Source organism: Saimiri boliviensis, chromosome 17, assembly GCF_048565385.1.
Source record: "Saimiri boliviensis isolate mSaiBol1 chromosome 17, mSaiBol1.pri, whole genome shotgun sequence".
In the NCBI taxonomy this organism is placed as follows: domain Eukaryota; kingdom Metazoa; phylum Chordata; class Mammalia; order Primates; family Cebidae; genus Saimiri; species Saimiri boliviensis.
The window spans coordinates 1,730,102-1,754,482 of record NC_133465.1 but is presented as its reverse complement, the minus strand read 5'-3'; the positions used below and the strand labels follow the sequence as shown (position 1 = coordinate 1,754,482).

General features: G+C 49.1%; 1 protein-coding gene and 1 long non-coding RNA gene across 5 annotated transcripts in view; one reads left to right on the top strand and one right to left on the bottom strand.

Moving 5' to 3' along the window:
* HNF1B (HNF1 homeobox B) overlaps positions 1 to 18,242 on the bottom strand; it is a 64,815-nt gene extending 46,573 nt beyond the window's left edge. For 2 of the 4 annotated variants that reach the window (XM_003929062.4, XM_074388038.1), the window contains exons 1-4: positions 17,718 to 18,241; positions 12,593 to 12,792; positions 3,555 to 3,819; positions 1,226 to 1,461 (exon numbers count right to left, since the gene is read on the bottom strand). In XM_003929062.4, the coding sequence (XP_003929111.1) occupies positions 1,226 to 1,461; positions 3,555 to 3,819; positions 12,593 to 12,792; positions 17,718 to 18,061 (1,045 nt within the window). In that variant the 5' untranslated portion in view covers positions 18,062 to 18,241. Of the gene's footprint in view, positions 1 to 1,225; positions 1,462 to 3,554; positions 3,820 to 12,592; positions 12,793 to 17,717 lie in introns of all 4 variants that reach the window. The other 2 variants (XM_039476626.2, XM_003929063.4) reach the window with 2 other exon arrangements.
* Positions 18,243 to 18,350: 108 nt separating this feature from the next.
* LOC141581770 (uncharacterized) overlaps positions 18,351 to 24,381 on the top strand; it is a 34,749-nt gene continuing 28,718 nt past the window's right edge. The window contains exon 1 of the long non-coding RNA XR_012514501.1: positions 18,351 to 18,750. This is a non-coding gene — a long non-coding RNA (uncharacterized LOC141581770). The remainder of the gene's footprint in view (positions 18,751 to 24,381) is intronic.

Here is a 24,381-nt window from a genome sequence, read left to right as displayed (position 1 = left end):
CTCAGTGCCGGCCACGTGCCTTTTGCCACAACCCTCAGAACCCTGCTTGGACTTTCCGCAACGGGGCGAAGTTACCCTGCAATCAGGCCAGTCTTTGCCTAGGGGCTTCTCTGCCTCTTAGGTGACCCAGACTTTGTCCCTGTGTGCTTGAGCCCTTCTCCTCTGTGGGAGTGGAACCGAGAAAAGCCATCAGCGCTGGCCCCAGCTCCCAGAGGCCTGGAAGAGGCCATGCCATGGGAGGGCACAGGAGGCATGGAACAAATGCTGGTACACCACCAGCTGGTGGCTCCGAGCCTGTCTCGGTGGCTTTGGTCTCCTCAACACTTGGGTCAGCTCCCAGCCCTCAGGAGGGCAAGCAGCGGGCGAGGGGGTAACAAGTTTCGGAATCACCCCAGAGTCAGAAACAGCGTTTGGCTTTCCTTTCTAGGAGGAGGCAGGAGACTGTGTTACACTTTGTCCTCACGGGTACCACACAGACCCCGGTGAGCACCCCAAATTAGGAAGCCAGCTTTGCCGGAAGAATGAAGGACCAAAAGAAATGCTCAATTCCAGCCTGTGCCTCACACAGCGCTCAGCAGGCAGGGTGCTTTCCCTTCCATTCTGACAAACCCAAACCCCACAGGGCCCGGCACGCAGAAGCACTCCATGAAGCATGACGGAGCAGGTACTCAGTACGTTTTGCCCAACTCATCACCGCAAAGATTTCAGGTGACTGACACCCCTCACCCTGAAGACACACGGAAGCCAACAAGCAGAGGCCACCCACAGAGTGGCCATCCCCAAAGCCTCAGGGCTTCTCCTGAGGCAGCCGGACTGAGCGAGGGGCAGCACACAGCCAGGGATGGAGCAGGTGGCCAGAGTGCCATCCTTCAACACAGCGAGCCATCACCAGACCTCTGCACACCCAAAAGGCAGCCTCCTCGGTGGAGAATGACTGCTGAGCCAGCAGCCACGCGGGGAAAAGAAGAGAGAAGACGACAAATAGGGGAAAGGGCTCCCTGGAGGCTGAGTGAGCCCTCGCAGCTCAGTGGCTGAGCCAGGAGTTGATGGAAACTGACCAGAGTCACACAGTATTTCCAGGAGAATATTCTGGCAGTGAGAGGAGAGCAGCCCTAGGATCATCCCAAAGCATTTGCTCCTCTGAGAACCCTTCAACAGGATGAGACCTGTGGGGAGCGGCGGGATGGTCGGGTTGCTGAGGCAGTGAGGCCCAGCCTCTACTTACCTGACAGCTTGTTCGGAGGAGAGGCGCTGGGCTGGTGGTGGGGGGAGCCGTGGGAGAGCAGAGGGTTCAGGCTGTGCGTCTGGTTGGAGCTGTAGGCGTCCATGGCCAGCTTCTGCCGGAACGCCTCCTCCTTCCTGCGGTTTGCAAACCAGTTGTAGACACGGACCTCCGTGACCAAGTTGGAGCCCAGGCCGTGGGCTTTGGAGGGGGACACCCCTCGCTGCAAACATTCTGCCCTGGGGATGGACGGAGGAGAGACGGTGAGTGACGGTGACGGGGGGCCTGGGTGGTGCGTGGCCGTAAACGCACTATCATAGCAGTCTTGGCTGGGAGTGTGAAGAGGCTGTGGGCAGGTAGAAGGCTGGGGAGGAGAAGCCTGCACAGAGAAAAGGCCAGTCCATGGAGCAATGTGATGAAGATGGCCGGAGGGGGCCTGAACGCAGGGACAGAGCAGCCTACGCTGCCTTGGGAGTCAGGGGCTTAGGCTCTGGTGTGGCTCCCGAGGAGAGAGAAGAGAGCAAGCCAGGAACAGGCAGTCCAGAGGAAGGTCAGATGGGGCTTCCCGACACCCCCCTATCTAGCCGTTCTTCCCACCACGCAAAAGGCAAAGCCCTGCGCTGGCTCTGTCTGAGTGCCTTCAAAGCCCTTCGAGAGGATTTCTGGTCTTTTGGGGTTTGAACTCCCGGAAAGAGGGCTAGGAAGCAAGATGCCTCGTCCCCTCCAAAAGGCAGGCTGGGTGGGGTACAAAAGCAGGGCACATTGATGTGGCCGGTCTCTAGCTCTATCAGCGCTGGTCAAGCCTCAAACCCAGATGTGAGGGATTCTTAAGACACTACTGGGTGCTGCAAGGCATCTCATTAGTCGGGGTACGGAGCACAGCCTGAGGATTCAGTGGCAGCACAGGCCACATGCTCTGCCTCCCTGCTGCCCAGCCTGACCTCCCTGGCTGCATCCACTGCCAAGGCCAGCCCAGCCTAGAGACAGAAAAGGAGTACACAGACCACAGAGCTGCATTTTTAGAAAGTCAGTACTGGAGTCAGGAAGAACAGGGCAGGAATGAAGTAAAAATATTTCCCAAGACTTTCGAATAGTTTTTTTTTTTTTTTAAATAGGTGGGCACTAGAGCCTGTAATCCCAACTACTTGAGAGGCCAAGGCAGGAGGATCACTTAAGCCCTGTTCAAGATCTGCCTGGGCAACACAGCAAAACCACATCTTAAAAATAAAGAAATAACACATCGTTTTTTGTTTTTGTTTTTTACAAAATAGAGATAGGATCTCACCATGTTGCCCAAGCTGGTCTCAAACTCCTGGGCTCAGGCAATCCTCCCACCTTGGCCTCCCAAAGTGCTGGGATTGTAAGTGTGAGCCCTCATGCCTGGCTGGTAGTTAACATATTAAAAAAAAAAACAAAACTCTGTTGAGTCAGTAGGGACAGAGTGGACTGAACAGATCTGACCAGTTCTTTTTTATTTTATTTTATTTTTTACCAATTCTTACTCTCCTGCCAAGTTTCCTTTTGAACCACACTGCATGTCTGATAATTGCTAGAGGCCAGATCTAGAGTCTGTGGCTAAGGGACTGTATGGAGATCAAACACACAATTTTCACTTCAGAGACATCATATTTTATATCAGCAGTCTCGAGTATCTTCCCTAGAATAAAAATCCATGGGGTTGTTTGTATTCTACCAAAGATTCCATAGTTAACGACCAATTCAGCAAAGTGAATGGGTTTCTTAACTACAGGGCTTCTCAGAGCCTTTAATACATTAATGTATGGGCCGGGCACGGTGGCTCATGCCTGTAATCCCAGCACTTTGAGAGGCTGAGGAAGGCAGATCATGAGGTCAAAAGATTGAGACCATCCTGACCAACATGGTGAAGCCCCATCTCTATTAAAAATACAAGACTTAGCTGGGCGTGGTGGCATGTGCTTGTAGTCCAGCTACTTGGGAGGCTGAGGCAGGAGAATCGCTTGAACCCGGAAGGTGGAGGTTGCAGTGAGCTGAGATTGTGCCACTGTACTCCAGCCTGGGTGACAGAGCAAGACTTCATCTCAAAAAAAAAAAAAAAAATATATCAACATCTGTATTTATCTATCTATATAAATGTACGTCATGGCTCTCTAAGTGGAAGTATCCATATAACGGTTCTCAGATGTATTGATTAAGGAATTGATATTGGGGGTTCTGCGGGACATACTTTGGGAAGCTCTGATCTAGCCACACTTATCTGGATAATCAGTGTCTCAATATCCCAGCACCGAGGGGATGGATCCCGGGTCCATGTGCTTGCCCACCTGCCCGAATGAGCTTCTGGCGGTATTACCTGTTGCATTCCTCCACTAAGGCCTCTCTCTCTTCCTTGCTGGGGTTCTTTTGCCGATCGTAGGCCTGGTACAAGATTTGCTGGGACGCGGGCCCCCATTTGAACCGGTTACGGCGCATCTTCTTGCTGGTGGGCTCAGAGCAGGCATCATCGGACTGCCCAGGCCCCTGGCTCTGTTGACTGAACTCTGGAAAGAGAAACAGCAGCTGATCCTGACTGCTTTTGTCTGTCATATTTCCAGAACTCTGGACTGTCTGGTTGAATTCTGAAAAGAGAAAGGAGTAGATTTGATAGGGTCTGTAGTCTTTACTCAGCAGATAGACAGACAGACAGACAGACAACAGACGAAGACACCTTTATGCCCCTCAACTAACTAAGTTCTGCAATCTGCTCTCACTGCAGGTGGAACTGTAGAGACTGGGAGGCCTCAGCACAGGCCCTTACTGCTCGCCTCAGTTGCTCCAGCAAAGCCACTCTTTTCTTTTCTTTGAAAGAGCTCAAACATAGCCAGCCATTGTTTTAAGAAAATTATTTTTTTTTTTTTACCCTTTGGCTCACTGGCCCTCAGACATGAAGCAATGCTCTATATCCTGAACTCTTGTATTTTGATGCCAAGTAGGGGAGCTCAATCAAGTCTCATGTCAAGGGGAAAATCGTCCAAAGGTACAATTCACACTGGTATAAAATATTCAGAGGCTGTAGCTAGCACTCCTCACCTCTCCTCCCTCTTCCTATATCCTGGGTGTCTACATTATAAAGTCAGGTTTTGAGAGAGATCCAAGATGGTTGATCACTAGCAGCTCGGGATTGTAGCTCCCAGTGAAAGCGCAAAGAACGAGAGGACGCCACACCTTCCCGTGAATTCTTGTTGCTCACGCACCAGGAGATTCCCAGCGGAGGAGCCCCACGGGTCGCCAGCGCGACTCTCGTGACCGGCGAGGCGGTTTTGCCGGCGCCTCGGAGCGTCGGTTCTCGGTGCAGAGTCAGAAAAGCACCATCAATCTTAACGCCGCTGATTTAGTCGGGCAGTGGGTTGTTCAGATTTCGGCGCTGAGAATCAATAAGTCGGACGTCCACTCAGAAACCCAATTACAAAGACGGTAAATACAAAGACCACAGATGGATAAATCTACAACGAAGGGAAGAAAACAGCCAAAAAAGGCTGAGAATGCCCAAGATCAGAACGCCTCTCCCTCAACAGGGGATCCCAGTTCCTCATCAGCAACGGAACAAGGCCTGATGGAGAACGAGTGGGTTCCAATTACAGAAGCAGGCTTCAAAATGTGGATAATGAGAAACTTCTGTGGATGAAAAGAACTTGTTCTAACCCAATCCAAAGAAACTAAGAACTTTGAAAAAAGGTTTGACGAAATGTTAACAAGAATACACAATTTAGAGAGGAAAATAAGTGAATTGATGGAGCTGAAAAACACAATACGAGAACTTCGTGAAGTATGCACAAGTTTTAACAGCTGAAGTGATCAAGCAGAAGAAAGGATATCAGAGGTCGAAGACCAACTCAATGAAATAAAACAAGAACACAAGATTAGAGAAAAAAGGATAAAAAGGAAGGAGCAAAGTCTCCAAGAAATATGGGACTATGTGAAAAGACCTACTCTACGCTTGATAGGTGTACCTGAATGTGACGAAGAGAATGAATCCAAGCTGGAAAATACGCTTCAGGATATTATTCAGGAAAAATTTCCCAACCTAGTAAGGCAGGATAATATTCAACTCCAGGTAATACAGAGAACACCACAGAGATATTCCTCAAGAAGAGCAACTCCAAGGCACATAATCGTCAGATTCACCAGGGTTGAAATGAAGGAGAAAATACTAAGGGCAGCCAGAGAGAAAGGTCAGGTTACCCACAAAGGGAAGCCTATCAGACTCACAGCAGATCTCTCAGCAGAAACCCTACAAGCCAGAAGAGAGTGGGGACCAATATTCAACATCCTTAAAGAAAAGAACTTTCAACCCAGAATTTCACATCCAGCCAAACTAAGCTTCATAAGTGGAGGAAAAATCAAGTTTTTTGTGAACAAGCAAGCACTCAGAGATTTCATCACCACCAGGCCTGCTTTGCAAGAGCTTCTGAAGGAACCACTACATATAGAAAGGAACAAACAGTATCAGCCTTTCTAAAAAATATCAAAAAGTAAAGAGTATCAATATAATGAAGAATTTACATCAACTAATGGGCAAAATAGCCAGCTAATATTAAATGGCAGTATTAAACGCACATATATCATTATTAATTCTAAATTTAAATTGACTAAATCCCCCAATCCAAAGACAGACAGGTAATTTGAATAAAAAACTAAAACCCATCAGTATGCTGCATCCAGACCCATCTCACATTCAAGGATACACAAAGACTCAAAACAAAGGATGGAGAAAGATTTACCAACCAACCAGAGAGATAAAATAAATAAATAAAAAGCAGAAGTTACAATTTTTGCCTCTGATAAAATAGTCGTTAAAGCAACAAAGATCCAAAGAAGCAAAGAAGGACATTATATAATGATAAAAGGATCAATGCAACAACAAGAAGAGCTAAAGATCCTAAATATATACGCACCCAGTACAGGAATACCCAGACATACAAGACTTATAAAGAGACTTAGACTCCCACACAATAATAGTGGGAGACTTCAACATCAATATTAGGCAGATCAATGAGACAGAAAATTAACAACGATATCCAGGACTTGAACTCAGATCTGGAACAAGTCAACGTAATTAACATTTATAGAACTCTCCACTTTAAACACACAAAATATACTCTCTTATCAGTACCACATCATATCAACTTAGAAGTTTAAACGAAATCTTGGTTGGCTCCTTGTTTGTTATTCTCTTCCCTCATTTTCTTTTATATCTCCATTATTAAGGACAATTATAGGCATACCCATATGTAGACTGCATTCTAGCCCGGGCAATAAAGCAATACCCCCATCCTCTCTCCCTCTTCCTCTTTCTCTTTCTTCCTCTTCTTTATTCTTTTTCTTATTAAAAAAAATAAAGTCAGGTTTTTAGAAAAAAAGTCACTTTCACGATTTTCACTTCTAAAGTAAAAATTTCAGAATTTCACTTTAGAAGTGAAAAATTGTGTGTCTGGCCACTATACAGGCCAGGGTAAAACTTTTCCTGAGCCACAGACTCGAGATCTGGCCCTTACCAATTGTCAGACATGCAGTGGTCCAAAAGGAAACTTGGCAGCAGAGTAAGCATTGGTTAGATCTGTTCAGTCCACTCGACCCCCATGGACTCAACAGAGTTCTTTCTATATGTTAACTACCACACAGGCACGGGGGCTCACGTTTATAATCCCAGCACTTTGGGATCACACTTTGAAATAAATATAACTGGAGCTTTGTATTGGAAAGAAAAGATGTGCTTTAGATTGCAAATAATTTCAAAGACTACAAACACAGGACCTGTCTGGGAGTGGTGTTTAATTAGCTAGAAACGATGACCTCTGCCTGTCCAGTTCCCTGGGTTCAGGCCTACTGTGACCCTCAGGAGATTTTTGTGGAATGAATGAGAGCCAGCAGCTCGGCTCAGTGGTGGTGCCTTATCCTACATGGTTTAAATGAGATTTGATATTTACATTACTGAAGAAGAAAGCTTTGCTGTCTTTGTCTTCACATCTGCATGAAGCAGGGCTCATCAGGGGTGATTATTTCCATTTTACAGATGAATAAACAATAGAGTCTAAGCACTTTGCTGAGCAAAGACACATAACACATTCATTTCCTAGCTCTGGGTCCCTATGTTCTGGATGTTAATGTCTTTTTTTTTTTTTTTTTTTTTTTGAGATGGAGTCTCGCTCTGTCACCAGGCTGGAGTGCAGTGGCAACATCCTCTGTCTCCTGGGTTCAAGTGATTTTCCTCCCACGTACAGGGACTATAGGTGAGTGTCAGCACGCCCAGTAATTTTTGTATTTTTAGTATAGACAGGGTTTCACCATGTTGGCCAGGATGGTCTCGATCTCTCGACCTTGTGATCCGCCCTCCTTGGCCTCCCCAAGTGCTGGGATGACAGGTGTGAGTCACCGTCCATGGCTATTTTTTGGTATTTTTAGTAGAGACGGTCTTTCATCATGTTGGCCAGGCTGGATTCGAACTCCTGACCTCAGGTTATCCACCTGCCTTGGCCTCCCAAAGTGCAGGGATTATGGGCACGAGCCACCGCGCCTGGCCTTGATGTCTTTCTCAGTTCTTGGAATTAACTCCCGCAGGTCATAGAGAGTGGAAGGCTGCCACCTCCCTTTGTGATACGCTCTGGATGTCCCATCATTTACATCCTATCCTTCTTCCTTTGGACAACTGGATCCAAAATCCTCAAGGTTCAAGTCAGACAATTACTTAACGTTTGAATCCCCTCTACAATCCCCCACCGAGTGCTTCTCTAGACTGTATGCCTCCAACAGCCGGGGACTTATCACCTACCTCAGGCTCATTTCTATCAGCCAGGACTTGGGATCCCAGCTGCAGGTGGTGTTGGGCTTTGTTTAACTGTGGACTGACCGTGTCACTGGGGGGGGGGGGGGGCTTTGATTTGGGCCCATTCATCTTGGAGGATTCTTAGGCCACCTTAGGGCTCTGTCTTCAGTGACCCAACAATGCCGTTAGAGACCTGAGAGAGTCCCTGCCAAACTTACTAGCAGGAAGTCACTGCTGGTGGGATCATGTGGGGCCCCAGCCACGTTGCTTAATTCCCTCGTCACTTCGATTCCCCAGCTGCAGAATGAAACTGACTGAAAGCTTAGGGGCACTAACTCGTCTTTTAGAATATCTACCCCTAGTCAGGATGATGGCAATGAGTATCAGGCCCAAATTCCTGATACTCTTTCTTTTTTTCAGACAAGGTCTTGCTCTGTCACCCAGGCTGGAATGCAGGAGTACGATCTTGGCTCACTGCAGCCTTGACCTCAAGGCATCCTCTCGCCCTCCCAAGTAGCTGGGCCTACAGATGCACAAGCCACCACACCTAAATTAAAAAATATGTTTTTGTAGAGACGGGGTCTCGCTATGTTGCCCAGGCTGGTCTCGGACTCCTGGCTTTAAGCAGCCTTCTCACCACCTCAGCCTCCCACAGCACTGGGATTGCAGGCGTGAGCCACCATGCCCCACCTGACTGTACTTTTCAAAGTGCTTTCGCCCCGCTCTAGTTTCTGGTTTCACAGCAGTTCTCTAATTGCAGTTACTTGTGGGGAAATTGAAGGGGGAGAAGCAGATGGTCCCTGTTCAGTGAGGTCTGTCACAGTGTCTCCTCTCCTCTCTGTGGGCCTGTAGGACACCGGTGGAGTCACCAATGGCAAAGCCAGAGTGGATCGTCCCCAGGGCCACGAGTTTTTTTTTTTTTTTTTTTTTTTTCATTTAATGTGAACAGACACAATAACGGTGACATTTATTTAACCATGCCTATGGTGAGGTACTGTGCAAAATCCTCTAAATATATCCCTTAATCTAATTCTTCCAACCTCTCCATGTGAGAAGTACGGCCATCTCCATTTTACAGATGAAGAAACTGAGGTTCAGACTGGTTAAGTGACTTGCCCAAAGTCATAAAGACTTCCAGCAGGAGCCTGGACCTGAGCCCAACCTGCAGGCCTTAAGGCTCCTAACCACCAGCCTGTGTTTCACCTCTCGCTAAAAACAAAACCCAAACCATGCACCCACGCTCCCTTCAGATCCAGCTTGCGTGGAGGTGACAAGACTGACTCCTGAAGCTTTGTGTGTGGTGGGTGTGAGACACTCGCAGCTGCTCCATAGTGTGGGGGCTGCCTCAGTCTCTCACCTGTCCTTTACGGAAGCAGCAGCCAGGTGGGCTTGCCTGTGGGTGCTCAGAACTATTCACGTGCCGGGCGCGGTGGCTCAAGCCTGTAATCCCAGCACTTTGGGAGGCCGAGGCGGGTGGATCACGAGGTCAAGAGATCGAGACCATCCTGGTCAACATGGTGAAACCCCGTCTCTACTAAAAATACAAAAAATTAGCTGGGCGTGGTGGCACGTGCCTGTAATCCCAGCTACTCAGGAGGCTGAGGCAGGAGAATTGCCTGAACCCAGGAGGCGGAGGTTGCGGTGAGCCGAGATCGCGCCATTGCACTCCAGCCTGGGTAACGAGAGCGAAACTCCGTCTCAAAAAAAAAAAAAAAAAAAAGAACTATTCACGTTCCGCTGACCTCAGGGGCTTGGCTCCAGCCCCTCCCAATTTTTGAAGAACTAGGCTCCCACATAGACTCCCTCTCGCCACCACCCACCACCCTGTACTACCCTTCAGATTAATTGGAGTTGGGGAAGGAAATGTTCATTGCCCATGAAAATTACCTTGGAGAAGTTGGCTTCGGTAGCCGCTTCGTAGGCTTGGGGGCCAGCCTGGACAAAGAGATTCTGTGTGTGTAGAGGGCCCCATGAATATTACCATTTGTTATTTTCAGTTTTTCAAGGAAATCTGTAATCATCTATCATTTTTTTTTTCCCCCTCAGGAAAAACTGTTGCCCAGGCTGGAGTGCAGTGGCGGGATCTGAGCTTACGACAACCTCCGCCTCCTGGGTTCAGGCAATTCTCCTGCCTCAGCCTCCTGAGCAGCTAGGATTACAGGCACGCACCAACACGTCCAGCTAATTTTTGTATTTTTAGTGGAGGTGGGGTTTCACCGTGTTGGCCAGGGGGGTCTTGATCTCTTGACCTCGTGATCCACACTCCTCGACCTCCCAAAGTGCTGGGATGACAGGTGTGGGCCACCGTGCCTGGCCATCATGTATCATTTTGTATTCTCTCCCTTCTCTTCCTCCTTCTCCCCACTCCATTCACTTGTGTCCCTCTTTTATTTCTCTTACTCCCTAATTCTTATACTCGTATGTCTTATATTCATCCTTCAAGACATGATTTGAATGCCACCTCTTCTAGGAAGCCTTCCATGATGTCTCCAGGCAATTTAGCAATTCCTCTGCTGCCCCTTGTGTATATCTTTATAATAGCTCTTAGAAAGTGAATGTCATTTACTCAAACATCTCCACTTCCTCACTGGATGGCAGGTAAGTCCCTGGAGAAAAGAATCTACGTATTCCACAGCTTAGCACAGGGTTTGGCACATAATAGGCACTTGTATAATAGTTACAGAGCCGGGCGCGGTGGCTCGAGCCTGTAATCCCAGCACTTTGGGAGGCCGAGGCGGGTGGATCACGAGGTCAAGAGATCGAGACCATCCTGGTCAACATGGTGAAACCCCGTCTCTACAAATGGTGCAAAAAAATTAGCTGGGCATGGTGGCGCGTGCCTGTAATCCCAGCTACTCCGGAGGCTGAGGCAGGAGAATTGCCTGAACCCAGGAGGCGGAGGTTGCGGTGAGCCGAGATCGTGCCATTGCACTCCAGCCTGGGTAACAAGAGCGAGACTCCGTCTCAAAAAAAAAAAAAAAAAAAAAAAAGTTACAGAATGAAGGAACGTTTCTTAAGCTTTATATCTCATGTAACTTTAAAACAAAATAACAATAACAACAATCTCTTGGAGAGACTGTTGTATGTGTAAAATGTCCCTTCCTAAGCATCTTGAGAAACTTTCTGGACCTCTGTCTTTTTAGAAGTTTCCAGTCTGCCTTTCCTGCCTCCTTCTCCTTTCTGAAGAAATTCTCATTGAACATAAGAGAGGCAGCTCAGACTGGAGATGCAGCATAAAGCTTCAATTAGGCAGGGCACAAGGGTTGCTGGGTCTTCGGAGACGGTGGCTCCTGAGAATTTTTTGAGGCTTTCCAGGAACTACAGAGAGTTGCTTCATGTCAGGAACACAAATTCTTAAAGAGCTAGTCACCAAGGATCGGGGGTGGGGGTGGGGTGGGGTGGGGGAGGGCAACCCATACTTGGAAAAGTCTCCCCTGGTAAGCAGCAAACAGCCCCCACATTGCTTCTTCTAATCTATTCATGTAATGCTCCCAACAAAACCACAAACACCACAATGTGAAATGAACACCTAAAACCCTTCCTTTCACCATCCCAGAGACATTGAGACGATCAATACTGAAACAATCACTTCAGAGCAATATGTAACAGAAAACAAGAGCAATTTCAAGAAACCAGAGAAAAAGGCCAACCCCGAAAGTGGTGGAAACTGACGTCCTGATGAAGACAGAGAAGCCTAGATAGAGCCAGAGGATAGTGTGTGGGGAGAGTCAAAACGGATACAAAATTTTCTTAGGAAAAGGACTGGATCAAAGTAATGAAAGTGTAATGTCAAAGAATACTTTCCTCAAATACAGACAGTATGTCATTCCTACTCTTGTGATTCTAATGCAGTTCACACTTCCCTAGACTTACTTCAAAACCAAAAGCTTTCAGAATTATTGGGTAGAAGAAATCTTGGCACAGAAAAAAAACTTTGGGATGGAAATGGGAATGACAAGAATTGATGCACCAGAGTTCCAAATGCAGACACTTTTCCTGTGCCCTGCCTTAGCCAGAAGTAGCGTCTTCATGAGAAGGGCCACCAGCTGAGGTTTTCACACTATACCAATTTTGGTAAATGTGAGTAAGCACCTTAAATTGCCTCAGGACTCAGTCCCTCCCACTATCCCCCAAGAACAGGGTAAAGTTCTGAATATATCTCTCTATATAAATGCCTTCTATCGTTTATACTTTTTCCAGAGAGGAGGAAATTAGCAGTAATAGTCATCAATATTACTGACTGCAACAAAATGTTTTCTTTGGAAATTGACCGATGGTCATGTATCAAACGGGAGATGCTCGGCTTTCTCTGGGGGAAGAAATGACACTCTGTCAACTACTCGGTTTCAAGTACACTGCATACACTGACGGGCTCCTCAGAGCAACCGGCTGGGTAGCAAGGGACTGTGACTGAAGAATATGACAGAAGCCAATCCATCGTACAGCAATCACCAATCTACCTGCCAGCTTCCTTATATCTGCCAAGTGCTCACAAGGCCTTGTTGATAAAAGGGAAACTGAGGCAGCCCATGGGGTGAGAGGGCAAAGGTCACTTCAGGTTGAGGCAGAGGCAAAATGAAAACACTTACGTCGGAGGATCTCTCGTTGCTTCCTGACGTACCAAGTGTACAGGGCGGCACGCTTCTGGGTCTTCATAGGGGTGCCCTTGTTGAGATGCTGGGAGAGATGTGACTGGTTCAGGCCGGTGACATCGACCACCTCCCTCTGGGGGATGTTGTGTTGCTGCATGTAGCCCTTGATCATTTTAGCAGCCCTCCAAGGGTCCTCACTAGACAGACAAGCAGATGGTTAGGGTACTAGTGGGAGACATCAGGGGAGAAATATTCTCTTCCTAGGGGGTGTTACCTATACTCTATGCAAAACTCTGAATTTTCCACCTGTCTAAGCCACGACTTTGGCCTAGACATTAGGCCCAAATAGAAGCTAAACAGAAGAGAAGGTGATGACCCCTGTGCAGTACACCTCATCCCTTGCTCCTGAGGTTAGCAGGGAAAAGACTTTCCATCTTCAGGAATAAAAAAGCACCATCACCACTCTCTCTTATTAAGCAAAAAGAAAGGCTCTTACTGGTAGATGTCTTTTAAAGAATAAAAGGAAAAAGTAAAATTTTTAATAATAATAAAAAAAGAAAGGCAGTTTGTTTGTTTATTTATTTGTTTATTTATTTGTTTATTTATTTTGAGGCAGAGTTTTGCTCTTGTCACCCTGGCTGGAGTGCAACAGCATGATCTCAGCTCACTGCAACCTCTGCCTCCCGGGTTCAAGCAAATTCTCTTGGCTTAACCGCTCAAGTAGCTCCCAGGCACCCATCAACACACCTGGCTAATTTTTGTATTTTTAGTAGAGATGGGATTTCACCATGTTGGCCAGGCTGGTATCAAACTCCTAAGGTGATCCACCTGCCTTGGCCTCCCAAAGTGCTGGGATTACAGACGTGAGCCACCACGCCCGGCCGTTTTATTTTGCTTTCTTTCATTTTCCCGGAATGTAGGAGACTTAAAAGGCAGGAGGCCCTCAGGAAAGTGGGGATGCCATTAGCTTGGGGCTGGACTCACTGATTCTACAATGAAGTGGGATCGCATCAGTTTCTGAATTTGCCCAATTTTAGCTTCAACCTCTCCTACATTATTTTCCTTCTGATAAAACAGAGGTAAAATGTGTGTGTTCACCTTCTGAGAAGCAAGGAGGGTCTCTCAGCCAAATAGTAGGTAGTTTTCAGAGTTTTAGAAAAGTTTTCCAAAGTACGATGTCATACCTCCTTGGGACTAGAAGATCACACACTGAGGTGAGGCAAGCAAAGTTAAAAAAAAAAAAAAAATCCACAGCCTCACCTCCCAAATAAAATCTAATGGGCTCATGGGGACAAATAATTTCAATTTCCGATATTAACAATTTCAGATGCCTGTTTTCCTGTATTATCGGGTTTCTCACAAATTTCAAGCACGGGATAAGAACATGGTTAGAGTTTTCATTTCTCATAAACACAGCTGTGCAAATTGCTGGTTTTAGCACCTTTGAATTTTATTTGTCTAGAATGGTTTCAACTTTGCTAATATCTTTTCTTGCTTATTGAACCCGTACTTTGAAAAGATAATTTAAAAGTAGAAATTAAGAAAATAGTGTGCAACACAGAACTACTAAAGAAGCAATATGTACACATTTGCCATTTATTTAGTGCAGGTACATATTTAACTTACAAAAGCCAGCACCCCATTACTGTATGCTGATGTATGTATTAGCCTGATAGAACATTAAAAAAAAAAAATGAAGAGAAAACTAGTTTCAGGTGAAACAACAACAAAAAACCGATGTAAAGGCTGAAATAGAGATAGCATTGCAGTGTAATAACCAATATTATTTCCAAATAGTGCCTTTAATATTTCAAATGAAATTAATTTTGTTTAATGAAGAAAAATCCAGTAATTGAACATACTTTGTAAGCATTTGGGTAGCTGTGATTATTTTAACAAGCCTTTGATATTAAATTCGTGAGAACACAGGCTTTGATAGAGATGCTTTTGAGAAATGCAAACTTTTTATATTAATTATATATAAGAACGGATTTCTGAACTATTTATAAAGGTACTTTCCAAGTACACAATATAAGGAAGTAGCAACAAGATCAAAAAATGAGAAAACGAGTTACAGTTTACAAAGTGGAGAATTCACATTAATTGGAAGACAGTGTAATAAACGTTTTAGACATATCCATGTAAACATCACAGATCATTTAAAAGCTTATTTCTGGTGAATATTTCCACAGATATTTTTAGGGTGGAAAACACTTTCAACCGTTAAGAGCAAGAAACTTCGAACCTTAGGGGGAAAAATGCATTTTAAAAGTTAATATTGCTTTAGCAAATTCTTCGGCGATTTTTCTTTTGTTTAAATGCCTTTACCTGTGCTCATGTTGTGTGCCTAAGAAACCTAGAAAAATAGGGCACTGTCCTAAGTGGGAACGGTTCTGTGGAAATAGTGAATTAACTCAACAATCGGGAAGGGGAAAAACAAAAAAAAAATCCCAGGAAAGCCTTATAAATGATGGTAAAATCTTCAAGCCCGACTTAAAAGAGAGTGGGGAGTAAGATGGCGCAGTTATACCTTTACAGCTCTCAGACCCCGGAATTCACTTGTGTTCACTGGGAAGAGTCGGGAGAGCGGGTTATTTTTTTTATTTGAAAACCACAGCTCAGGCTCAGGAGTCCCTAACAGGGAGAAAGGCACGGGTTCCGAGGAGCCCCGGCGGCCACTGGGTCCCGAGCGCAGGTGTCAAACGCCGGCCGCCGCGCCCGCAGGGTCCGTCCCGCTCGCTCCTCCTCAAACAATGACTTTGCCTCCCTGGAGCAGAGAAGCCTGGACCCCGGTGCAGTCCGCGGCGCGTGCGTTAAGGAGCCCCAACTTCGGCTTCGCAGAACGCAGCCCGCTTTCCAGACGCCCCCGGTGCGCCCGCCTCGAGGCCGCAAGCAAAGCCAGATCGCGCCCGGAGCCCGGGGCCGGGGAGCGCGCAGCCCCGACCGTCCTTCCCCGCCTTTCCCTTCCTGGACGTTTACGAGAACTCCGCGAACTCCAAACGCGACTTGGCTTTCTCTTTGCTGTTCGTCTTAAGGGAACGCGGTGGGCAAAACAAGGGAGTGCGTGTGCTCGGGGCTGGGAGCCCACTGTGCCGTGACCTGGGAACCGCTAGCGATTTCTTGAAAAATGACTTTAATTTAAAGTCCGGCGCTCCCGGGAGCGGGGGAGGAAAGGCGGCACCCGCTTGGGACGGGAGAAAAAAGCCTCCAGGTCGGTGCCGCGTCTCCAACTCGGCAAGGGTCTCCGGCTCCCCAAGCCCTCCTCCTTGCCCTGCTGGAGCCCGGAGCTCTAGGGAGGGAAGAGGGGGGCTGGGGTGTGAGGACCCTGGGCCCAGCCTGGCTCTCCGCCGGCCCGGCCTGAGGGTGTCGGTGACCCCGGGGCTCCGTGGACCGCTCAGGCTCTCGAAGAGCCCGGGTCAGGCGCCGGGGCGGCAGGAAAGCGGGGCGGCACTGGGCGCCGGGCTGGGTGCAAGCTGGGAGCGGCCAGCAGCCCCGCGCCCGGGTTTTGATTTCCTTCCCCCTCTAAGCCGCGTTTACAACTTCACCAATGAATAACCCGCCTCTCTTTTCAACCTAATCACGACTCTTTGTGTATCTTTCTGTTGATGATTTATAGAAATAAATTAATAACACCCCAACTCCACGTGCTGCAGTTTATGTTACGTCTCAACTGCGTCCAGCCCGGCGCGGGGCCCGGTGCGGAGGTGCGCCCTGGGTACTTCCAGCGCCGGGCGAGAAAGCGGGCGCCGGCGGCTGGGCGGGAGGGCCTAGGCCCTGTGGCCCCCAGTGGCCGGCGGTGGGAGCCGGCATCGACCTCCCGGCCGCCTTGGCGCCCCAGCCGCTCCTAGGGGCCACTCGCTCGACCCCTCTTAGCCTCCGCGACTCGCACCTTCCCGCGTCGCGGAGCTCTCTGGCAGGAGTTCTCTCCCGGTGGGGGAGAAATCGCCTCCGGGCGGGAGAGCGGCAAGGGAGAAACCTCAAACCTAGAAATTACCGCAAAGTATGTTTTTTGGGGAAAAAAATCTACAAGTTCCCCTGATTGTTTTGGCTAGAGGGCAAAACGCCAGACCCTTGGATCGCAAATTCAAATGCAAGGTCAGATCCCACCCCGAACTGCCGCTGCAGGCGTGCGGCCGAGGCTCAGGCTCGAAATCGCGGCGCTTCAGTGTTCGAGGCCACACGATGGTCTCCGTCCTAAAGCGGAGTGGCCCGGGAGCGACGTGCGTTCTCAGGGAACCGCTCGGCTCCTTAGATAATTAGTAACCAGCTGTCAAAGCCTAGGGCGGTCGGGGAGGACCCACAAACGATCCCGGCCCCAGGGATAGATCACCAGCCGGCCTGACCTCCCGGGGAGAGGCTGGGGGTGGGCAGCAAGGTCCGGAAACGCCCTCCTTTCTCAGACGGAGACCAAATCCTCTGCGAACTGAAGTCCGAGACGGGTTCGCCCCCGCACCACCCCGCTTGCTTTCTTCTGCCCCGCGCGGGTCCACCCCGACCCTACAGCCAACATTCCCTTTGCAAATGTAAACCCGCGTTGGGGATCCCGGGCAATTCCGGGCCTTGCATGGGCGCTGCTAACAAGCGTGCACAGCAGAAACTCGCCTCCCAGATCCCAGCCCCGGATGCCGCCTGTCTCTAGGCAAAGAACTGCAGGTCGCCACGCAGGTCAATGCGTCCCAGGCCGGCTTGCGGCTTTCTAGACCCGGGGCAGCGAGCAGGGAAGTGCGCGGCCTGGGGCCGGTAGCGGCGCGAGCCTCGGCTCTCGGGAAGTCACGGCAGGTTTCACTGCACCCACTCGCACCCTTCAGCCACGCGGGCAAACCTCCCGGCAAAGGGCTCCGCAGCTCCAGTTCTCCCCGGGCGAGCCCCAGCCCCGCGGGGAAAGCCCTTGGGTCCCCGACTCTGGCCTGGGCCTGGGGAGAAGAAGCCGGGTGCGCCGCAGGGTGGTCCGGCTAAGGGGTTGGGAAGGGTCCAGGTGTCGGGAGAGAAGCAGAGCGTCCCCCGGGGGGCTTCTCTGGTGGGAAACGGGCTTGGCCAGCGTGGTCCGCGCAGTGTCACTCAGGCCCCGGGCCGGGGCTCCAGGGGGTTCGGGTGGGTCCTCGGCCCCTAGCTCTGCGCCTACCTGAGCATCCGGTCCACCTCCGCCCGCTGCTCCGCCGCCTCCTCGGTGTTAAGCGCCTGCAGCTCCTTGAGGATGGGAGGGGTGTCATAGTCGTCGCCGTCCTCGGAGCCCTCGTCGCCGGACAAGCGGCCCTTGGCGTGGCCGTTGGTGAGCGTGTGGAAGACCGGCTTGGTGTCGGGCTCGGCCCCGCTGCCGGGGGACAGGGGCAGCGTCTCCAGCTTCACCCCGAAGTTCGGGGATGGCAGCAACTCCTCCAAGGCCTGGACCAGCACCTCCTTGGTGACCCCGGAGCTCAGCAGGGCGCTCAGGAGTTCTTGCTGGAGCGACGTGAGCTTGGACACCATTTTCCAAGGACGGAAAAAGAAGGGGGTGAGGAGGTGGGTGGGTGCAAGAGAGGAGGGTGGAGGGGAATTTCACAAGCAAACCCCAAATCCTGGAACCCCTCCACCCTTCAGCCTCCAGACACCTGTTACTCCCCAGGGTCCCGGAGTCTCCTCCGAGAGGAGTCAGAAAACTTCTAACTTGCCATGATCGCCACCATTAGGCCATATAAGATATGCAAATTAGTGGGAAGGGCCCAGCTTTCGGCTGGATGCAAATGATGGTGGGGAGGGGGAAACCCGGAGAGAGGGAGAGCCGGAGACCCGGGCCGGGAGCGGGGCTTTACCAGGGTCCATTATACTCACTCGGGGGGTTGGGGGGGGGGGGGCTGGAGACCTTCTTTTACTGGTTCTGCTTATCAGCCAAACTACAGCTAACCTTTGGACTTGTTAAGCCAGCGCCTTGCAGCCTAGGCGCCGGGCTTTTCCACCGGTTCTCAGTTCTGCTTTAGTCCAGAGTGAAGATACTACGCTTCGGGGTTCAGGTGAGAGACGGAGGAAGCTGGGGTGCTCGTAGAAGAAGGGGACGCAGGAGAAAGCGAAGAGTAGAGACCCTGGATGCATCCCGGCCGACGCCGACGGTGGGCCAGGAGAGCCCGCAGGGCGGAAGAGAAACTGACCACCTGAGAAGGGGCGCCGAGGCCAGAGGGGAGGTGAGGTGGCCTTCAGCGGGGTGAGCGCGCCCCGGAGGGGCTGCATTCATTTCCGCCTTAGTTACTGGCTCTGCAGGCCCCTGCCCGCGGGAGAGCGTAGGCGAGGGCGAAGGAGGCCGGGAGGACCCTTGGAAGGAGACACCGACTAATTGATGGGCAGAGGGAGTAGCCGGAGTGGGGCTCGCCCAGCAGCCGAGCTGCACCGGCGCCCGGCCTGGCGACACACCTGGGGAGCCGGACGCCTGGGCCTCGCTCTCGGGTTTAAACCCGGATGTCAAGGCGCCTCCGCCTTGGGAGAGGATGGTGAGGCCGGATGGTGAGGCACTAGCATGGTGAGGCAGTGAAGGCAAAGCTTGACCTGCGGCGGGGTGGACGTTTGCAGCCGAGTGTCCCCCACGGCCCACTCATTTCGGGTTTATTTGCAGTTCCTGAACATCTGCGGTTCCCTGGGGCGGGGAACGCGCTGCAGACGCGGTCACTGCAGCAGGGGCGGGAATCTCGCACTCCCTAGTAGAGAAGGTGTCGACAGAGTCGCTGAGGGAAAGAAGTTTTTTTTCCAGCTTGGCCTGGGCCAGGAAGGAAGCCATAGGCCTTGCAGCTCTATCGGAGCTTCACCTGCTTCCCTCCTGGGCACGCGCAAGAGGCGCGCCCGAACCTGCAAGGCTGGGACCTGACCTGTAGAAGTATAGGGGAAGGGGCGTCTTTGCTTCCAGCACACACGGACCTAAAGCTTCTGGGGCAGAGCATAACGCTTCCCCTCTGGGAGCCTCAGCTTCCTCATCTGCAAAAAGGAGATGCCACTGATACTTTTGGAGGTGGGCGGGGGGGTCGGTTGTGTATATTGAGTGAAACCTCTTGTGCGACCTCTTGGTCTAATAACGCGGTTCAACACTTCCTGGTCTGGGACGACACGAAGCCAGTTCCCAGTAATAAAATGGGAGTTTTTCTGAAAACGTAGGGTTTTCCGAATCAGAGACACAGTGCTGGGGTTGGAGGGATTTGGGGACTAGGGTTTCAGAATCAGCAGAAAAATTGCAAAGGAGTTTCTAAGCACATTTTCCTCCCTCTCCCACCCTTGAAAGATAACCAGGAGGAAGTAAGGTTAGATTAGGGATAAAGAGGAATTTGAGCAGGAGGAGGAAGAGTCTAGAAGCTTTCATCTGCTTATGGACAGGATCAAATCTCCTAGGTGTGCAAGGGCTGATGGTGTAATTTATCAAGTCCGGCTGTTAAGGAACCAGGATGCCTCTTAAATACAGGCTCTGCTACAGGTGCCTACTTGTGTTGGGAGCCAGAAGAAGCGGGGTGGTTGTGTGCATGGAGCCTGGGGAAGGTTTATACTGATCTCAGCCCCTCTTTCCCTGAGACAAGCAAACCCCAAATTCAGGAACCCCTCCATCTTCAGCCTCCAGATACCCGTTACTCCCCAGGGTCCCAGATGGAGTCATCACTTCATGAAAATGTTGGCTTTTCTTTTCACCTTCTTTCCTTCTAGTTTGTTGTGATAGGTGACAGATCTTTGCCTCTCATAATTCTCCCAATGGAAGAACATCCTCTGCCTACCCAGCTTGCCTCAAGAAGGGTAATGAAGTGTTCAGAGTAAATGTCCCTGGAGAGCAATCTCTTTTTCTGTGTCTCACTTGCTCTCAGAATAGAGCAAGTGTAATGAAGATCAGTTACTGTGTTAAGCTGGGAAAACCCACTTTAAAAACCGCAATCACTTCTGTTATAACAACAACACTTTGAGTGGCAGTTCCAGCTGCTGTGTGCCCCATCTGACTCCCAAGCCTCAGTCTCTCTCAAAATTCGGGTGTCAGCAAACCCATTCTTCCCCAAACCCCAGCTAACTACGTGAATGTGCAGGAAATTTCACTCAGCAGTTAGGAAAAACTTCCTATGAGTGTCCAGCTACGTTTTCCAGGTAATCTGGTCATTTATATCCAGGAACTTCCTGTAATCCTCCTTCCTAGACCTACCCTGTAATATGCCACTTGGTGCAATGTAAGTGCTCAAGTGATTGTTCTGAACTATAGATCTTCAAACAGATTCACCAGTCCCTTCATATGGGAATTTAAAAAGAGATGTGTAAAGTGGAACAGCCGATAGACCTTCAGAATGCGGCCGTAAATGCTAAGTGAGCTTTCTTAAAACACTCTTCAGTTAAACTTCCCTCAAATAGAAGAAGATGGAGTAGGGCTGAAATAACATCTGTTTCTGCTTCACATAGAATAAAGTGGTAATGGACTGATATAGTAACTCCATTTTCAAGATGGAAAAATAATATATGAGAGAGTCTCGGGTTTCTTGTAGCCACTTTAGCAAATTAATAGAGGAGTTGAGATTGAGGCTCAGAACTTTTGAGCAGGGCTTTAGGATGAAAGAGGAAGGTCTCCAGCTGTCATTGCTTTAGGAGATGAGAAGTTGAAGGGGGGATTCTTTGGGGAAGAGGTAGAGGATACCCAGCAGAGAGCAGAGGGCAGGCTTTGGAGTAGTCGAACAGAACGAAACTTGAACCTGAGCTCTGCCTAACCTGCTATGCCACTTTGGGCATGTCCCATCATCTTTCTGATCCTTAGTTTCCTCTTGTGTAAAATGATAATAACACTCTCCTGTGCTTGTGTGACGATCAGATGAGTTAGCAACTACAGGTTCCTAGACTAAGGTGGGCTCTCACGTATGTAGAAAGAAGAGGCGCGTCTTGAAAACATACTGAGAACGGAGGCGACGAATGTCTTGAAGCTTTGATAATCCCAGCATGTTTTTAAGAGCTACTGAATTGGAAGAGACCAGGTTAGTTTCATCTACTCGGACTAGATAAATTTGCAGTTCAAATCCCAAGGGCTTTTTTAATGGGAGGTGCAATCCCCGGTGTAAAATAAGTTGAAATCCAGTTAATTCGTCATTCTCTGAAGGCGTTCTGAGCACTGTGCTCCCCATTCCACAAATCGGCAAATGTGGCTCCTGTGAACTCATTTCCCCTGGAACTTAGCAGCACGAGAGGTATTTCTTTTCTGATTTGTGCATGAAGTCTGTCCCCTGCTTCTTACAGTTGCACTTCTTTGTTTACAGAAGAGAGAGTCTGGTCATTTCCACCCCCACCACTCCACTCTCCCAGGCTTTCTCATTGGTTCACAGAGTATCTAGAAGGCCTCAAAATGAAATCTTCTTTAGAGAAAAACATAAATACCACCCTAACCTGGTCTGCAGGAGGTCAGGGGCCTTCTTCTTAGAGAGGGGTGTGGCAGCCTGGAGAACATTCTAGACCAGGCGTCCCCAAACTTTTTCCACAGGGGGCCAGTTCACCGCCACACACTGTGCTCCTCTCACTGACCACCAGTGAAAGAGGTGCCCCTTCCTGAAGTGCGGCGGGGGGGGGGGGGGCGGAGAAATGGCCTCATGGGGCCGCATGCGGCCCCTGGGCCATAGTTTGGGGACGCCTGTTCTAGACTTCAGGCTCCAGAAAGAGCCTGAGGTTCTTCTTCTGGCTACAACACCCCTTTCTGGGTGATTCACCTCCCCCTAATGTTTTGGTGAACACCTTCTCTGGGTCTCTGATTCTACCTGTGAAAAATGGCCAGTTGGCTCCGATGACCATTCAAGTTCTCCAACTTTTTTGTGATTTGAAATTCCTAAAAGGTCTTACGTGATTAGGGTGTCTACTTGCAGGCCTTTGGGGCCGATGGGCCAGGAGCTCAGGCCAGACCTCTCTGTAGTAGTGCACATGAAGCCTTGACTAGCCATGAAAAAAAAAAAAAATACGCCACAGAGAGCAAGCCCCATGAGGGGCAGGCATCTTCTCGTGTCTTATTCCTCAGTGCCTGGAGAGGTGTGGAGGCGTGGTAGAGGCTCAGGAAAATACTTGCGGAGTAAATGAACATGTGATTGCCTCTGGACAGTGCTGTTAAACATAAATACTGGCCAGGTGTTGTGGCTCACACCTCTAATCCCAGTGCTTTGGGAGGCTGAGGTGGGAGGATAGCTTGAGCCCAGAAGTTCAAGATCAGCCTTGGCCGACCCCGTCTCTACAAAAATAAAAAAATAAAAATATTATCCAGGCATGGTGGTGTGTGCCTATGGTCCTGGCTACTCAGGAGCATTGCTTGAGCCCAGGAGTCTGAGGTTCCGTTGAACTATGATTGTGTCACTGCACTTCAGCCTTAGTGACACAGTGAGACCCAATTCTCTAAATAAATAACTACTTTTACCAGACACAAAAGAGTATGTACTGTGTGATTCCATTTATCTAAAGTTAAAAAGTGGGAAAGTGAATCCATGGTGCTAGAGGTTTCTGGCGTGCTAGAAAAGGTTCTACATTTTGATTGGGGTGGTGGATCCATCACCAGCGTATACATGTGGGATTTGTGCATGTTGCCATGTGCAAGTTACAACTTAGTATAAAGTAAATTAAATAACTCCAAGTATAAAATGTAAACAGTGTAAATCATCTTACCTCCCCCAACGGTTTATAGTTGCTGTTCGGTTCTCCAGAATTTGTCCTATTCATCATTATAGTTCATCATCGTTAAAGTCTATAGCTTAGTATATTCCAGGAGTCAGCAAACTTTTTCTATAAAGGGCAAAATAGTAAATATTTTATGCTTCCTGCACCAGATGGTTTCTGTTACAACTACTCAACTCTGCTCTTATCGACTATACATAAATGAATATGTGTGGCTGTGTTCCAGTAAAACTTTATTTACAAAAACAATTAGCTGGCTGCGTTTGGCCCATGTGTCACAGTGTGTCAACCCCCGGATAAAGCACGTATGCCACTAGAAGTCCACAGATCCAAAAGGGACCTCAGAGTCTTCCCCCTTTACTTCTTCCTCTTTGGGATAAGGAAGCAGATTCAGAGAGAATAAATTACTTTTCCAAGAGATGCGGAGCAGGACCCTGGGAGAATCATCAGTTTTGGGGTCAGATGGGCCACCTGCTTTCTGGGAGTGTGTGGGCATAACTTTGGGCAAGTGAATACATTTCTTTCAGCCTTATGTTGTCACCAGCGGTAAACGGTGATAATAATGGAATTCATACCTTATAAGGTTGTTGGAAGAATTAAATAAAGTTACACAGAAAAACAAGTTGTGTGGGGTTGGCACATGCTGGGAACACATCGAGTGCAGCACACAGCTCAGAGGACCCCTCATGTCCTCCCTCCCTCCCTTCAAAATGCAACGCTTCTGGTCCGAGTTCACTAATCCCACTGAGTGTCTGCTCTGCACGGAGCACTCTGGAGAGCAGTACACGGGAAGATCCCAGATCCCACCAGTCACGGCCATCAGCTTCCTTTCTAGAAACCCCTTTTGGCTCAGAGCTTTTTTTCCCCCAGACATGCTTCTATTAGATGATCATTGCCAGGAAAACTCCTAAAGGTAAAGAAGATTTCCCTCTCATTTTGATTCAACAACCCGCATCCTTCTGCTGGGTCATTTTTTAGAAATAGGGTATTCCCAGTAGCTTGTGAAAGATTAAATTAAAAACTGGCAACCTAGTATGATATTAAACTAATAAATACTACACCTACCATAAAGAGCCTTCGCTCCAGAGCAACCATCTACTCCTCTTTCTTTTTTCACAACATCCATGAAAAATGAAATTGGCTGTGGGCCCAGCACAGAGAAGATGCCCTGT